The 16,507-nt window shown below is 44.8% G+C and overlaps 1 protein-coding gene across 5 annotated transcripts in view; it reads left to right on the top strand.

Annotated features, from left to right (window-relative positions):
• LOC134357777 (alpha-1,6-mannosylglycoprotein 6-beta-N-acetylglucosaminyltransferase A-like) overlaps positions 1-16,507 on the top strand; it is a 158,465-nt gene that overhangs the window by 21,189 nt on the left and 120,769 nt on the right. For all 5 annotated transcript variants that reach the window (XM_063069412.1, XM_063069411.1, XM_063069410.1 and 2 more), the window contains 2 exons: positions 7,142-7,502; positions 16,300-16,467. In XM_063069412.1, coding sequence (XP_062925482.1) covers positions 7,265-7,502; positions 16,300-16,467 — 406 coding nt within the window. In that variant the 5' untranslated portion in view covers positions 7,142-7,264. The remainder of the gene's footprint in view (positions 1-7,141; positions 7,503-16,299; positions 16,468-16,507) is intronic.

Here is a 16,507-nt window from a genome sequence, read left to right as displayed (position 1 = left end):
TTCCTTCACACACCACAACATCAGGCGTACTGCTAGTGTCTTCCACAGTGAAGACTGACGCAAAATACTCATTCAGTTCATCAGCCATCTCCTTGTCCCCCGTCCCCCGTTATTATTTCTCCAGCATCATTTTCTAGCGGTCCTGTATCCACTTTCATTTCTCTTTCATTTTTAACATACTTGAAAAAACTTTTACTTTGATATTATTTGCTAGCTTGCCCTCATATTTAATCTTTTCCCTGCTCATGATTTTTTGAGTTGCTCTCTGTAGGATTTAAAAAACTTCCAAATTCTCTATTTTCCCACTAATTTTTGCTTTGTTGTATGCCCTTTCTTTTGCTTTTACAATAGCTTTGACTTCCCTTGTCAGCCACGGACTCCTCTGTCCCATGGCCAGTTCCAGCTTCATATATCACACATCTAGGTCCTCACCCTCTGAATCAGTATCCCTCTCAGGGGTGGGGGCCAGCCTAACCTCGCCTGCAGTGGGCCCTGCAGTCGCCTCACGTTTCCGCGGAGTCCTCTTTCTAGGTGTAGGCTCCAAGTCGGGCTCTGGGTCTACCTGCACCTCTTGTCCCAGGGACAACAGGTGGTTCCGATAGAGAATCTTGACAGGCCCATTCCCATCCTCTGGTTTCATCCAGAAAACTGGTAGGTTTGGCATCCGACTCTCCACCATATAGGGATTAGCCGCCCAGCGGTCCACCAACTTATGTTTCTCAGGAAGCGCCAAATTCCTTATGAGGATTCGGTCTCCCAGCAGGAGTTGGGAGAACCTCAACTTTTGATCATACCTGTACTGTACCTGGCCTGTGGCATCCAGTTTCGCCGAGGTCAGGATATAACTTGGAGTCCTCACCTCAAACTTGGCCCTGTAGAGGTAGTCACTCAGCTTATCCACCACTGCCCATTTCAACGCCAGAAATTCCAACTTTTGAGTGGGATAGTTTTTCTCGGAAGGTGACAGACTCCAGCTGACAAATGCAACCCGGTGCCCTGATCCTGATACAGGACCCTAACCCTAAGCCCTCTCGTGCAGTATATACGGCAAAAGCCAACTCCAGCACCTGGGTCAGCAGCTCCTTCAGTGACTGAAAGGCCTCTTCACACTTTGCATCCCACCTCAGTCCAAAGGGCTCCGACAGGCTAAGATACCCTCCATCGTCCTGTCCTTTTTTCCCGCTCCCTTCTTCCCCAAGGGAGGTAACCGCACAGAAGCTGATTCAACGGGTGACTCACTTTCGTGTAACCTTTCACGAACCTCAGATAGTAACCACAGAACCCAAGGAACAAGCGCACACAGTCTGGGGTCTTGGCCAAGTGGTCACTGCCTCTATCTTTGCCGGATCTGTAGCTACTCCATTTCGTGAGACTATGTGCCCAACATAGCTAACAGACATTTGGCACAACTGACACTTGTCCAGGGAAAGTTTTAACCCTGCAACTTTCAGGTGGCCCAGCACCTTCAGTAGCCTCATTCCATGTTCTTCCGTGGTGGATCCAAACAGTTTGAGGTCATCCAGATACACTAAAACCTCAAGCAAGTTCATATCCCCCACCATCTTCTCCATGACCCGCTGCAAGGTCGCAGGGGCTCCTGATATGCCCTAAGGTAACTTTTCTGACTGGAAGATTCCCAGGGGACATATAAATGCCGTCTTCTCTTTGTCAACCTCACTCATGGGGATCTGGTAATATCCACCCCTCAAGTCCAGCACACTGAACCACTTTGCACCCTCAGACAGGCCAATGCATCTTCAATCCTTGGGACCGTAAACTGGTCAGGGACAGTGCGCCTGTTCAGAATCTTATAGTCCACACATATCCGTACCTTCCCATTCTTCTTTCTGGCCACTACTGTTGGGGATGCATCGGGCTTCAGGACTTGGTGATGATCCCAGCTTCCTTCAACTTGCACAAAGGCTGCCGAACGTCCTTCACCTCTGCAGGGACCAGCCTCCGCGACCATTCTCTAAACGGGGTGTCCTTGGTCACCCGGATAGTGTGACGAGTGCTCTTGGAATAACGCACATTAAACTCGTCAGTGGAAAAGACACCTTCCAGCTTCAACATCCTCTTCCAACCCACAGGAACCGGGGAGTCCTCGAAGTTGAATGACTCAGTGGTCAACTTTCCCCCTTTTTCCAATAGTTTCTCACTGGCTTGTCTCACAGGGACACTGGACATTACCGTCGCCGGGAACAAATGCGCCAGGGGCATCCCCCACTTGAAGGTGATCTCCCTCTTCATAGTGTTCCTGACAATCACTGCCATCCTGCTCACCTGTACAACTGAGGCCTTCTGCAAATCGGGCCTCACCAGTACCCCAGCAGGAAATCCCGACTCCCCCTCGTGGTCTTCAAGAGGGTCCACTATGAAGGCCTCACCCTTAGGCACTCCGGGAAATTTGGGAGTCCCCAGTACTCTCGCTACTTCCCCGGGCAGTACCACCATTGGCTTCGACTGGGTGAACCACACAGCTCCTCGTCTAAATTCGGTATCCAGCCCAATGCAGCCATGCACTTCCTCAAAAGCAGCTCGAAACACCGGGTGCACGGACAATGTTCCTAGAGAGCTCTCGCCAGCCGTCTCCTTGCAGGCCCCCATGAGCCTCCTCACAAGAGGGGTGTTGGTCCCCTCAAGAAATGAAACGCTGAAACAATTTTTCTATTCTGTATGGAAAACAGATCTATGAAGTTAAAGCTTCTTACACAAAACCAAACAAAAAGCAGAATTCGTGTCGTTTCCTTGTCTAGAAATGTTCCCTGACTTGCTGATCGAATGTTGAACAATACTTCAGTTTACCTATTTCTCTGTCAGAACTTCTCATAAAGCACACTTCTTTCAAATTTACTGCATTTTGTTAGCTAGGTTTGTGTGTTGATCATTCCAATAACACAGGGACAACAAAGATTTTATTTCCTGAATATCTTTTGGTGTATTGTTCTGATTATGAAAATTACCATGAAATTTCCCTATCACGCACCATTTTTTTGAAAAAAATGCCTATTTTTGTTATTTCAAACATAGAAACCTACAGCACATTACAGGCCCTTGGGCCCACAATGTGCCGACCATGTAACCTCCTCTAAAAACTGCCTAGAATTTCCCTACTGCATAGCCCTCTATTTTACTAAGCTCCATGTACCTATCTAAGCATCTCTTAAAAGACCCTATTGTATCCGCCTCCACCACCTTCACTGGCAGTGCATTCCATTCTGTGTGAAAAACTTACCCCTGATATCCCCCTGTACCTAATTCCAAGCACCTTAAAACTATGCCCCTTTGCGTTCGCCATTTCAGCCCTGGGAAAAAGCCTCTGACTATCCACATGACCAATGCCTCTCATCATCTTGTACACCTCTGTCAGGTCACCTCTCATCCTCCGTCACTCCACGGTGAAAAGGCCAAATTCACTCAACCTATTCTCATAAGGCACGCTCTCCAATCCAGACAACATCCTTGTAAATCTCCTCTGCACTCTCTCTATAGTTTCAATTCACAATTCAAGTCAATTAAAATGGTGCCCACAATAGAAGCTGAAATGTTTTCTAATCTTATCCGGGCATGCTTGGGCAGAGCAGATGCTGCATGGCAGGACAGGTTTTAGAAAGGCTGGAAAAGCATCATGCAGGCAGTGTTCTATGCATTGTGTTTACATGTTTATCAGTTTGCATATGCTCCCCATGCATAGCATATTGTGTGTACTCGTTATAATAAAGTAATTGTATTTTCAGGAGCTTTTGTGATAGCAAAATGTCTCGCAAATATTTCAACAGCCACAATACTTTTTGGTATATTTGTGGCAAGTGTACGCTTAAATCGCAAAGATTCCTCTTATTAAGAAAGTCCACGAGCTCTGCTTTGGGTGTAAAATTGGTGACCAAGGCAAAGCCTGGGCTCCTCACATTTGTTGTGCAACATGTGCTGTTGATCTTAGAGCTTGCCTCAGAGGTACTCGGAAGTCAATGCTGTCTCTGTCCCAATGATATGGCGAGAGCAAAACAATCATGTGGCAGACTGCTACTTCTGTCTGACCAATGTCTGGTTTTTCTGCTAAAAACAAGATATCTTTTGAATACTCCAATCTCCCTTCAGCCATGAGACCTCTGCTTCATGATAGTATTTTTCCAGTACTGAAGCCACCAGAGACATGGAGTCTAGAGGAGGAAGACGAAGATACCATGATGCACAAGCCAGGAATGAAAACAATACTGATACAGATTTTGAACCTTTTGTTGAGTGAACCACATCTGATAAAACTCAATCTGAGTTAAATGACCTGTTCAGAGACTTGGTTGTGTCAAAGGCAAAACCAGAATTACTGGCAGACTGCAAGGATGGAGTCTGCTCTTACCAGGCACAAACCTCCCCGTAAGTGATGTCAATGTTTTAGATAGGTATTTCCTAGAGTATTTGGAATCGATTGTTAGGGATGAGATTACAGACGACCTGGAGGCACATGTCAAGATAGGCCAAAGCCAGCATGGTTTCCTGAAAGGAAAGTCCTATCTGACAAACCTATTGCAATTCTTTGAGGAAATTACAAGCAGGGTAGACAAAGGAGATGCAGTAGTCATGGTGTACTTGGATTTTCAGAAGGCCTTTGACAAGGGGCCGTACGTCAGGCGGCTCAGCAAGGTAAGAGCCCATGGAATTACAGGGAAGTTACTAGCACGGGTGGAGCATTAGCTGGTCAGCAGAAAGCAGAGAGTGGGAATAAAGGGATCCTATTTTGGCTGGCTGCCGGTTACCAGTGGAGTTCCACAGGGGTCAGTGTTGGGACCACTGCTTTTTATGATGTATGTCAATGATTTGGACTATGGTATTAATGGACTTGTGGCTAAATTTGCTGATGATACAAAGATAGGTGGAGGAACAGGTAGTGTTGAGGAAACAGAGAGCTTGCCAAGAGACTTAGATAGTTTAGGGGAATGGGCAAAGAAGTGGCAAATGAAATACAATGTTGGAAAATGTATGGTCATGCACTTTGGTGGAAGAAATAGATGGGCAGACTATTAATTAGATAGGGAGAGAATTCAAAATACAGAGATGCAAAGGGACTTGGGAGTCCTTGTGCAGGATACTCTAAAGGTTAACCTCCAGGTTGAGTCGGTTGTGAAGAAGGCAAATGGTTGGCATTCATTTCTAGAGGTATAGAATATAGGAGCAGGGATGTGATGCTGAGGCTCTATAAGGCACTCGTGAGCCCACACTTGGAATATTTTGTGCAGACAACAGGAATTCTGCAGATGCTGGAAATTCAAGCAACATACATCAAAGTTGCTGGTGAACGCAGCAGGCCAAGCAGCATCTATAGGAAGAGGCGCAGTCGACGTTTCAGGCCGAGACCCTTCGTCAGGACTAACTGAAGGAAGAGTGAGTAAGGGATTTGAAAGCTGGAGGGGGAGGGGGAGATGCAAAATGATAGGAGAAGCCAGGAGGGGGAGGGATAGAGCCGAGAGCTGGACAGGTGATAGGCAAAAGGGGATACGAGAGGATCATGGGACAGGAGGTCCGGGAAGAAAGACGGGGGGGGGTGACCCAGAGGATGGGCAAGAGCTATATTCAGAGGGACAGAGGGAGAAAAAGGAGAGTGAGAGAAAGAATGTGTGCATAAAAAGGAGTAACAGCTGGGGTACGAGGGGGAGGTGGGGCCTAGCGGAAGTTAGAGAAGTCAATGTTCATGCCATCAGGTTGGAGGCTACCCAGACGGAATATAAGGTGTTGTTCCTCCAACCTGAGTGTGGCTTCATCTTTACAGTAGAGTATATTTTGTGCAGTTTTGGGCTCCTTATTTTAGAAAAGATATACTGACATTGGAGAGGGTTCAAAGAAGATTTATGAGAATAATTTCAGGAATGAAAGGGTTACCGTATGAGGAATGTCTGGCAGCTCTTGGACTGTATTTCCCTGCAGTTCAGGAGAATGAGGGGGGATCTCATAGAAACATTCCGAATGTTAAAAGACCTGAACAAATTAGATATGGCAAAGTTATTTTCCATGGTAGGGGATTCTAGGACAAGAGGACACAACTTCAGGATTGAAGGACGACCTTTTAGAACTGAGATGCGGAGAAATTACTTTAGTCAGAGGGTGGTAAATCTGTGGAATTTGTTGCCATGAGCGGCTGTGGAGGCCAAGTCATTGGGTGTATTTAAGGCAGAGATAGATAGGTTCTTGATTAGCCAGGGCATCAAAGGGTATGGGGTGAAAGCAGGGGAGTGGGGATGACTGGAAGAATTGGATCAGCCCATGATTGAATGGCGGAGCAGACTCGATGGGCTGAATGGCTGACTTCTGCTCCATATCTTATGGTCTTATAGTAACTGATGCCAAGATTAAGGAAGGCATTTTTGTTGGTCCACAAATCAACCAGGTCATCATTGACAGGCAATTCGAAGAACTTCTAGTGGAACCAGAGATAATCAGATGGAAGGCATTCAAGGATGTTGTTGAAAATGTTCTTGGCAGCTACAGAGCACCAAGCTACGTGCAGCTGGTTGACAACATATTTCAAGCATACAAAACCATGAAGTGCTATATATCACTAAAAATTCATTTTCTGCGTTCCCATTTAGACTTCTTCCCTGCAAATCTTGGCTCTGTCAGTGACAAACATGGTGAAAAATTTCACCAGGAAATTGCAATCATGGAGAAACTTTATCAGGGCAACTGGAGTCCATCAATGCTGGCTGATTATTGTTGGACACTTTAGTAAGAAGTCTCAGACACTGAGTACAAATGAAAATCAACAAAACATTTTTAGCTTAGTTGAACTATTGCAAGGTATCAACACCATTATGCAATTAAATGCATTATATTCACAATAAATATTCATTTCTGGTTTCTCCAAGTTCCTACATGATACAAGTAGTCTGAAATTATATTTGTGTTCAGATTCATGCGGTCTAATATAACAAAAAAAAATCTGAGGAAGCAACACTTTTGAAAAAGATGAATGTTGAAATATTAGCCGGGCAGAAGTTAATTTTGGTTGCTTTGTGAGTTCTCCCCTTTTTTATTCCTGAGGGTCGATCAGTGTGAAGGTTTTTTAAAGTTGTTTTTTGTGATTAATCATCAATTGTGAAACAACCAACTTTCAGTTCCTAAAGAGTAAATGGCCCCTTTTGTTTTACAGGACTGAAAAGGAACATTAGACAAAGATGATTAAAACAACAGACTGCTTGGATGCTCCACACAAAAGGTGAAGATGTTGATTATGAGACTATTTCGCATGTAAAGGAGGCGCTGGCCGGCAAAGATGTTTGGAAGTCTGTTCAGGAGAAATGCATCCCAGAAACTAAGTGCTCTGTTGCTAGTTTTTGGGTTTATTTGGGGTTTGGTGTTACTCCGTTACACTTTCCAGCAGCCAAAACGTCAAAACAGTGCAGAACTGCGTGAACAGATTCTGGAACTGAGTAAAAGATACGTTCGAGCTCTCGCAGAGGAAAACCAAAATGCAGTAGATGGCCCTCGTGGTGCCTCAATGGCAGGATATGGTAAGAGTTGCCAAACCTTTGCTTTGGTCATGTGCATATATTATAGCACATAGAACATCACAGCACAAGCACAGTATGGTCCTTGAGGCCACAATGTTGTGCTGACCTTTTAACCTACTCTAAGATCAATCTAACCCTTTCCTTCCACATAGCCCTCTGTTTTTCTATCATCCATGTGCTTATCTAAGAGTTTATTAAAGTCTCTAATCTATTTGCCTCTACCCCCACCCCGGCAGGGCGTTCCACACACATCCATCACTCTTGGTGTCAAGAGCTTATCTCCGACATTCCCCTCCCCCCCACCCATCCCCGTCATACTTTATTCCAATCGCCTTAAAATTATGTCATTTCTACCGTGGGAAAAAGTCCCTGATGGTCCACTCAATCAATGGCTTTCATTATCTTGTACACCTCTAACAAGTCACCGCACAACCTATCCTCATAAGACACGCTCTTTAATCCAGGCAGCATCCTGGTAAGTCTCCTCTCCACCCTTTCTAAATCTTCCACCTCCTTCCTGTAAGGATATTATGATCTATATTTCATGGGCTTTGTTTTGAGACGGAGAATATTATGCTGAGAATGCCTTTTTAAATGAATCAAAGTTATAAATTCAGCAGGCCAGGCAGCTTCTCTAGGAAGAGGTACAGTCGACGTTTCGGGCTGAGACCTTTCGTCAGGACTAACTGAAAGAAGAGCTAGTAAGAGATTTGAAAGTTGGAGGGGGACGGGGAGATCGGAAATGATAGGAGAAGACAGGAGGGGGAGGGATGGAGCCAAGAGCTGGACAGGTAATTGGCAAAAGGGATATGAGACGACCATGGGACAGGAGGGCTAGGGAGAAGGAAAAGGGGGAGGGGGGAAAACCCAGAGGATGGGCAAGGGGTATAGTCAGAGGGACAGAGGGAGAAAAAGGAGAGACAGAGAGAGAGAGAGAAAGAATGTGTGTATATAAATAAGTAACGGATGGGGTGCGAGGGGGAGGTGCGGCATTAGCAGAAGTTTGAGAAGCTATAAATTAATATGTTGGACAAATTGTAGTTTCTTTATCAGCATTGGTGTTCACAAGGAAGTGGCAAATGAGCGTTAGTATCCTGCTTTCCCCTTTATAAACTGAAACAGAGATGCAACTGATGCTTAAACTGTCTTATCAAGAAAAATTGGACTGCAATTTTATAAAATATTTTCTTGTATTGTCACAAGGGTGAGCTAAAAGATAGGGGAAGCAGCCCTAAATTAGAAATGAATTGAATTTTCTGACTTCCATGGGCACAGATGGTCAAAGTTGCAGAATTATCTGTTATGTTATAGGATTATATAGTTTGGCTACAGCACAGATGGTCAAAGTTACAGAATTATCTGTTATGTTATAGGATTATATAGTTTCGCTACGGCACAGATGGTCAAAGTTACAGAATTATCTGTTACGTTATAGGATTATATAGTTCCGCTATGGCACAGATGGTCAAAATTACAGAATTATCTGTTACGGTATAGGATTATATAGTTTGGCTACGGCTGTTGGAATTCTGGAATAGTTTCTTATTTTGACCATAAAGCACAGGAACAGATCGAGTCTGCTGCACCATTCCATCATGGCTAACTCAATTCCATTTTCCAGCCTCCTCCTTTCATACCCGTGCTGATCAGCCTGTATTCTCAGTATACTCTATAACTTGGCATGCAGAGCAGTTTGGCAGTGAGCTCCAGATTCTTCACCCTCTGCCTAAAGAAATTCCTCTTCATCTCTGTTCTAAAAGGACATCCCTCTGTTCTGAGGTTCTGCCCTCTGGTCCCAGGTAGTTCCATTATTAGAGACATCCTCTCCACATCCACTCTTTCAATATTTGATAGGTTTCAGTGAGATCATTCCTCATTCTTGTAAAATTCCATATGATATCTTGGAGTAATACTGCACAGAAAGAAACAGCTTATTCCTACTGGATGTGTCTGAGTCTGAATGAGTGACCGACATTTCTCCATGGCCCTGTATTGTTTCAGTTTCAAGTGCATTTAATTTGAAAATTAAATCTGTTTCCATCATCCCTTATAGAGTCATAGTCATAGAACACAAAAGCACAGAATTAGGCCCTTTGGCCAATCTCATCCATGCTGAATGATTAATCTGCCTCGTCCCATTAACCTGCACCCAGATCATAGCCTTCCCATCCATGTACAATACTTATCCAAATTTCTCTTCAATGTAGAATTGAGTTTGCATGCACCACTTGCTCTGGCAGCTCATTCCACACTCTCATGACCCATTGAGTGAAGAAGTTTCCCCTCATGTTCCCCGTAAACATTTCACCTTTCACCCTTAACCCATGACCTCTCTGACTGGAGGCCTGTGAAGAATGGTGTACTGTAGAGATCGGTACTGGGTCCTTTGTTGCTTGGCATCTTTGTCAATGATGTGCAAATTTGCAGATGACACCAAGACTGGGGCTGTAGTGGACAGCAAGGAAGTTGGGAGAGTGTACTATGTAATGAGTATGTACTGAATACATTAAGTATGTTCTATGTACTGATTAAGGAAATTTTCCTCAACACATTTGACAAGTGGGTGACTGTCAGAAGAGGGAAAGGAGAGATTAGGTAGTGGAGAGCAGCCCTGTGGCCATCCCCTTTAACAATAATTACTCCACTTTGAGTACTGTTGGTGAGAGAGACCCTACCTGCGGGAAACAGTGGCCGTGCCTCTCGCTCTGAGTCTGGCCTTGTGACTCAGAGGGTAGGGAACGGAAGAGGATGGCAGCAGTAATAGGGGACTCTGTAGTTAGAGGGACAGATAGGCGATTCTGTAGGTGGGAAAAAGAAACAGATGGGAACAACGACATAGGTAGAAAGAGGGAGGAGTTCCTGGAAGTAGAGTACAGGGAGTTAGGAAGGAAGCTGAGAAGCAGGACCTCAAAGGTAGTAATCTCAGGACTGCTGTCTGTGCCATGCGATAGTGAGTATAGGAATAGAACGAGGTGGCAGGTAAATGTGTGGCTGAAGGATCGGATCAGGGGGCAAGGATTCAGATTTCTGGATCATTGGGACCTCTTCTGGAGTAGGTGTAACCTGTACAAAAAGGACAGGTTGCACTTGAATCTGAAGGGGACCAACATCCTGGTGAGGAGGTTTGCTAATGCTATTAGGGAGGGTTTAAATTAGATTTACAGGGTTGGGAACCAGTGAAGAGGCAGAGGATGGGGAGGTTGGAGCACAAGTAGAGACAGATTGTAGGGAGTTTGTGAGGAAGGATAGGCAGACGTTAGAGCAAAGATGCACTCAGCCTGCTGGTTTGAGATGTGTCTATTTATATGCAAGGAGTATTATAAACAAAGCGGATGAACTTAGAGCATGGATCAATATGTGGAACTGTGATGTTGTGGCCATTGCAGAGACTTGGATGTCTCAGGAGCAGGATTGGCTGCTGAGTGTGCCAAGGTTTAGATGTTTTAAAAGGACCGGGAGGGAGGCAAAAGAGATGGGGGTGTGGCATTGCTTATCAGGGATAGTGTCACGACTGCTGAAAAGGAGGAAGTATTGGAGGGATTATCTACTGAGTCACTGTGGGTAGAAGTCGGAAACAGGAAGTGGGCAATAATTCTACTGGGTGTTTTTTACAGAAACATCGAGGGGCAGATAGGGAGGCAGATTCTGGAATGGTGCATTAATAATAGAGTTGTTGTGATGGGAGATTTTAACTTTCCTAATATTGACTGGCATCTCCTTAGAGCAAGGGGTTTGTAGATAAGCCTACTGGAGGAGAGGCTGTACTTGATCTGGTATTGGGAAATGAACCTGGTCAGGTGTCAGATCTCTCAGTGGGTGAGCATTTTGGAGGTGGTGTTCACAACTCTATCTCCTTCACCATAGCACTGGAGAGGGATAAGAGCAGACAATTTGGGAAAACGTTTAATTGGGTTAGGAGGAAATATGATACTATTAGGCAGGAACTTGGGAGCAGATGTTCTCAGAGAAATACATAGCCAAAATATGGCAAATGTTCAGGGAATATTTGCATGGCATTCTGCATAGGTATGTTCCAATGAGGAAGAGAAAGGATGGTAGAGTAAAAAAGCATGGTGTACAAAGAATGTGAAAAATCGAGTTAAGAAAAGAAAAGCTTATGAAAGGTCCAAGAAACTATGTTCTGCTAGAGCTGTAGAAAATTCCAAGGTTGCCAGGAAGGAACTTAAGAATGAAATTAGGAGAGCTAGAAGGGGCCATGAGAAGGCCTTGGCAAGCAGGATTAAGGAAAACCCCAATGCATTCTACAAGAATGTGAAGAGCAGGAGGATGAGCCGTGTGAGAATAGAACCAATCAGGTGCAATAGTGGAAACGTGCATGGAGTCAGAGGAGATAACAGAGAGGCTTAATGAATACTTTGTTTCAGTATTTAGTAGGGAAAAGGACCTTGCCAATTGTGGGGATGACTTACAGCGGACTGAAACACTTGAGCATATAGACATCAGGAAAGAGAATGTGCTGGAGCTTTTAAAAAGCATTAAGTTCGATAAGTAGCTGGGTCTGGATGAGATATACCCCAGGCTACTGTGAGAAGTGAGGGAGGAGATTGCTGAGCCTCTGGCGATGATCTTTGCATCATCAATAGGGATGGGAGAAATAGTGAAAGATTGGAGAGTTGGAACTGTTGTTCCCTTGTTCAAAAAAGGGAGTAGACATAACCCATGAAATTATAGACCAGTAAGCCTTTCAGTGGTGGGCAAGTTTTAATAATCTGATTAAGGATAGTCAACATGGCTTTGTCAAGGGCAGGCCATGCCTTATGAGCCTGATTGAGTTCTTTGAGGGTGTAACAAAACACATTGATGAAGGTAGAGCAGTGGATGTAGTGTATATGGATTACAGTAAGGCATTTGATAAGGTTCCCCATGCGAGGCTCATTCAGAAAGTAAGGAGGCATGGGATCCAAAGAGACCTTGCTTTGTGGATCCAGAATTGACTTGCCCACAGGAGGCAAAGAGTGGTTGTAGACGGGTCATATTCTGCATGGAGGTCGGTGACCAGTGGTGTTCCACAGGGATCTGTTCTGGGACCCCTCCTCTTTGTGATTTTTATAAATGACCTGGATGAAGAAATAGAAGGGTGGGTTAGTAAGTTTGCTGATGACATAAAGGTTGGCGGTGTTGTGGATAGTCTGGAGGGTTGTCAGAGGTTACATTGGGACATCGATAGAATGCAGAACTGGACTGAGAAGTGGCAGATGTAGTTCAACCCAGATAAGTGTGAGGTGCTTGATTTTGGTAGGTCAAATATGATGGCAGAATATAGTATTAATGGTAAGACTCTTGGCAGTGTGGAGGATCAGAGAGATCTTGGGGTCTGTGTCCATAGGATATTCAAAGCTGCTGGCCCCACTTGGAGTACTGTGTTCAGTTCTGGTCACCTCACTGCAGGAAGGATGTAGATACTATAGAGAGAGTGCAGAGGAGATTTACAAGGATTTTACCTCATTGGAGAGCATGCCTTATGAGAATAGATTGAGTGAACTTGGCCTTTTCTCCTTGGAGTGATGGAGGATGAGAGGTGACCTAATAGAGGTGTATAAGATGATGAGATGATGTGGATAGCCAGGGCTGAAATGGCTAACACGAGGGGCCGTAGCTTTTTAGGTGCTTGGAAGTCAGTACAAAGGAGATGTTGGGGGCAAGTTTTTCACACAGAGAGTGGTGGGTGCATGGAATACACTGCCAGCGACGGTGGTGGAGGCGGATACAATAGGGTCTTTTCAGAGACTCTTAGATAGATACATGGAGCTTAGAAGAATGGAGGGCTATGAAGTAGGGAAATTCTAGGCAGTTTCTATTGTAGGTTACATGGTCAGCACAACATTGTGGGCTGAAGGGCCTGCAGTGTGGTAAATTTTTATGTTCTATGTTCTAAACTCTTGCCCATCCGGCCAACAATCCTTCTTATTCTGTTTAACAGCTGTGCAGACCAACCTGAAAACTGTGTGGCTCTTTAAATGTTTTTGTAATGTGAATATATTTGAATATTTAGAATGAAAATTGAAAAATCGGATACTTTTATTTATTAATTGAAGGGTATATTGAAATACAGTACAACAAAGAAAGTCTTTCATATTTCGTAATTGTTTTCTAGATGCATTCAATTCCAGCTGTGTGGCAACAAAGGCTATGTGCACGGGAGCATTTCAGTGACTGCACAGCCCATTACTTGCGTAGCTTAGAGGGATCTGTGCATCCAGCCTTTTACAATATGGGAGTCCCAGTCAATATGTGGAAAGTTAAAATCACCAACTATCACAGCCTTATGTTTCTTGCAACAGTCTGCGACCTCCCTACAAACTTGCTCCTCTAAATCCCGCGGACTGTTGGGTGGTTTATTATATACTAACGTGGTCGTTTCTTTCTTATTCCTCAGTTCCAGCTTGTCACTGGACAAGCTCTCCAGTCTGTCCTGACTGAGCACTGCTGTGACATTTTCCCTGACTAGTAACACCACTCACCACACTCCTCCTCTAATCCTTCCTTCTCTATCACATCTAAAACAATAGAGCTCCGGAACACCGAGCTACCAGTCCTGCCCCTCCTGCAACCAAGCCTCACGAATGGCTGTAATGCCGTAATTTCACATGCTGATCCATGCCCTAAGCTCATCCATCTTTTCTGCAATATTCCTTGCATTAAAAAATACACAGCTCAGAACTTTAGTCCCACCGTGTATGACCTTTTACTTCCTGACTCCGTATGTAGGCTTAACCATGTCTTTCTCCACAACCTCTCCATTATCTGTTCTGACACTCCCCCTGAAACTCGAGTTTAAACTGTCCCCTGTGCGGCTCTAGCAAGCCTTCCCACTAGAATATTAGTCCCTCTCCAGCTCAGGTGCAAACCATCCATTTTGCACAGGTCCCACTTTCCCTGAAAGAGTGTCCAATGGTCCAAAAATCTGAACCCCTACCTTCTGCACCAACTCTTTAGCCACGTGTTAAACTGTGTGATCTTCCTATATGTGGTCTCACTAGCATGTGGCATGGGTAGCAATCCTGAGATCACAACTCTGGGGGTCCTGTCCTTTAACTTAGGACCTGACTTCCTGAACTCACTTTGCAGGAGCTCATCGCCCCTCCTCCTATGTCACTGGTGCCGACGTGGGCCATGACCTCTGGCTGATCACCCTCCCACTTAAGGAAGCTGTGGACTTGATCTGAGATGTCCCTGACCCTGACACCCAGGAGGCAACGTGCCATCTGGGGATCTCATTCTTAGCCACAGAACCTCCTTTTTGTTCCCTAACTAATGAATCCCCCATCAACACGGCTTGCCTCTTCTCTCCCCTTCCCTTCTGAGCCACAAAGCCAGGCTCTGTGCTAGGTACCCGACCGCTGTGACTTTCCTCTGATAGAGCAACCTGTGGAATGACCACAGGGGTTCTCTGCACTGGCTCCCTATCCTCTTTCCCCCTCCTAACAGCCACCCAGTTACCTGTATCCTGCATTTTGGGAGTAACTACTACCCTATATGTCCTATCTATCAAGCCCTCAGCCTCCCGAATGATCTGGAGTTCATCCAGTTCCAGCTCCAACTCCTAAACATGGATTGTTAGAAGCTGCAGCCGGATGCACTTCTTGCAGGTGTAGTCATCAGGGACACTGTAGGTCTCCTTACCTTCCCACCTCCTACAAGAGGAGCAGTTTGCTGTCCTGCCTGGCATTCCCACTGCTCTAAATGTGCAATAAGAAATAAAGAAAGAATAAATAACGGGAAAAAATCTACCTGTGGCCTATCGTCTCCTCACCGAAGCCTTAATTCCCCATTGGCCCTCACATACAATGGCTGCTGTGCTTAAACCTAACTTTTTATTGGACCTTGCCCGATGGCTGATTATGTGCAATCCAAAGTCTTCTTGGGAATGACTGTGTTATTCAAGAAAAAGACAGATTATTTTGGCTAATGGAGGACAGGAAAGTGGAGACAAGACCAAGATCAGAACAGCTATGATTTTACTCAATCGGGTCGGGGATCATTCTACCTCCTTACTCTATTTCTTGTCTTCTAATATAGAGTCCAGACTAGACCGATATTCTTCTGCCCTTGACATTTTGATACAGGTGTCCCCCAAACCCCATTATTACTTTGCCGACCGATTATAACCACCTTGGTCCAGTTGTTGACCAGACCATACTGATATTCTGCCTTCGCCAATTTGATATGGCCCTGTGCATGTTTTCAGATGTCCTCAAAACCCCGTTGTTCTCTCAACTTTACCAACGCACCACTATCACCACCTCTGTGCAGTTCATGAGAAAGCAAAGTTCTGTATCTAGCTATTCTGTAAAACACTGCATTCGATAATTCATTGTAAGAGCAATGTAATTAGAAATGTAGTTAGAGAAATTTGCCAGGAATCACGGCAAGTAAAGGAATCTAGCTTTCCTACTGCCAGCACGTTGGCTGCAAGGAGTTTGTGCAGGAACATAGCATGTCGAATAGTGTTGTCTTCTCTCTCTTCTTTTGATCCGCCGTTAGAACTCTGAATGGACGATGAACCCATCAACTCTACCTCAATTCTTCTTCTGCTCTCTTTGTGAATGTATTTCTTACGGTAATTTTTATTATGTATTGCCATGTACTGCTGCCACAAAACAACAAATTTCACCACAGTGATATTAAAATTGATTCTGATTCTGAAAAGTGAAACAAGACATTTTAAAGACCTTGTTTAAGGCTGTTTCTATGCCATACCACATCCTGTTGCTTGTACTTGTATGGGAATTGACTGAATAAGATGTGAACTGTTTTGGGTTGTTTGTTTCCTCAGCCGACCTAAAGCGGACGATTGCTGTTCTCCTGGATGATATACTGCAACGCCTAGGGAAGCTGGAGAACAAAGTGGACGATATGATTCCAAGCAGCGTGACGAACACCACCAACAGCACCAGTAGCAATTCTGCGCCCGCAGGTGGCAGTAAACAGATCAGTCAGCAAGGTAGTGTCAGATAGCAGGGCTGGGCTGCCATAGGAGAGTG

This window comes from Mobula hypostoma, chromosome 17 (genome assembly GCF_963921235.1).
Source record: "Mobula hypostoma chromosome 17, sMobHyp1.1, whole genome shotgun sequence".
NCBI classification, from domain to species: domain Eukaryota; kingdom Metazoa; phylum Chordata; class Chondrichthyes; order Myliobatiformes; family Myliobatidae; genus Mobula; species Mobula hypostoma.
The sequence above is the reverse complement of the archived record's forward strand: the minus strand, read 5'-3'. Positions and strand labels throughout refer to the sequence as shown.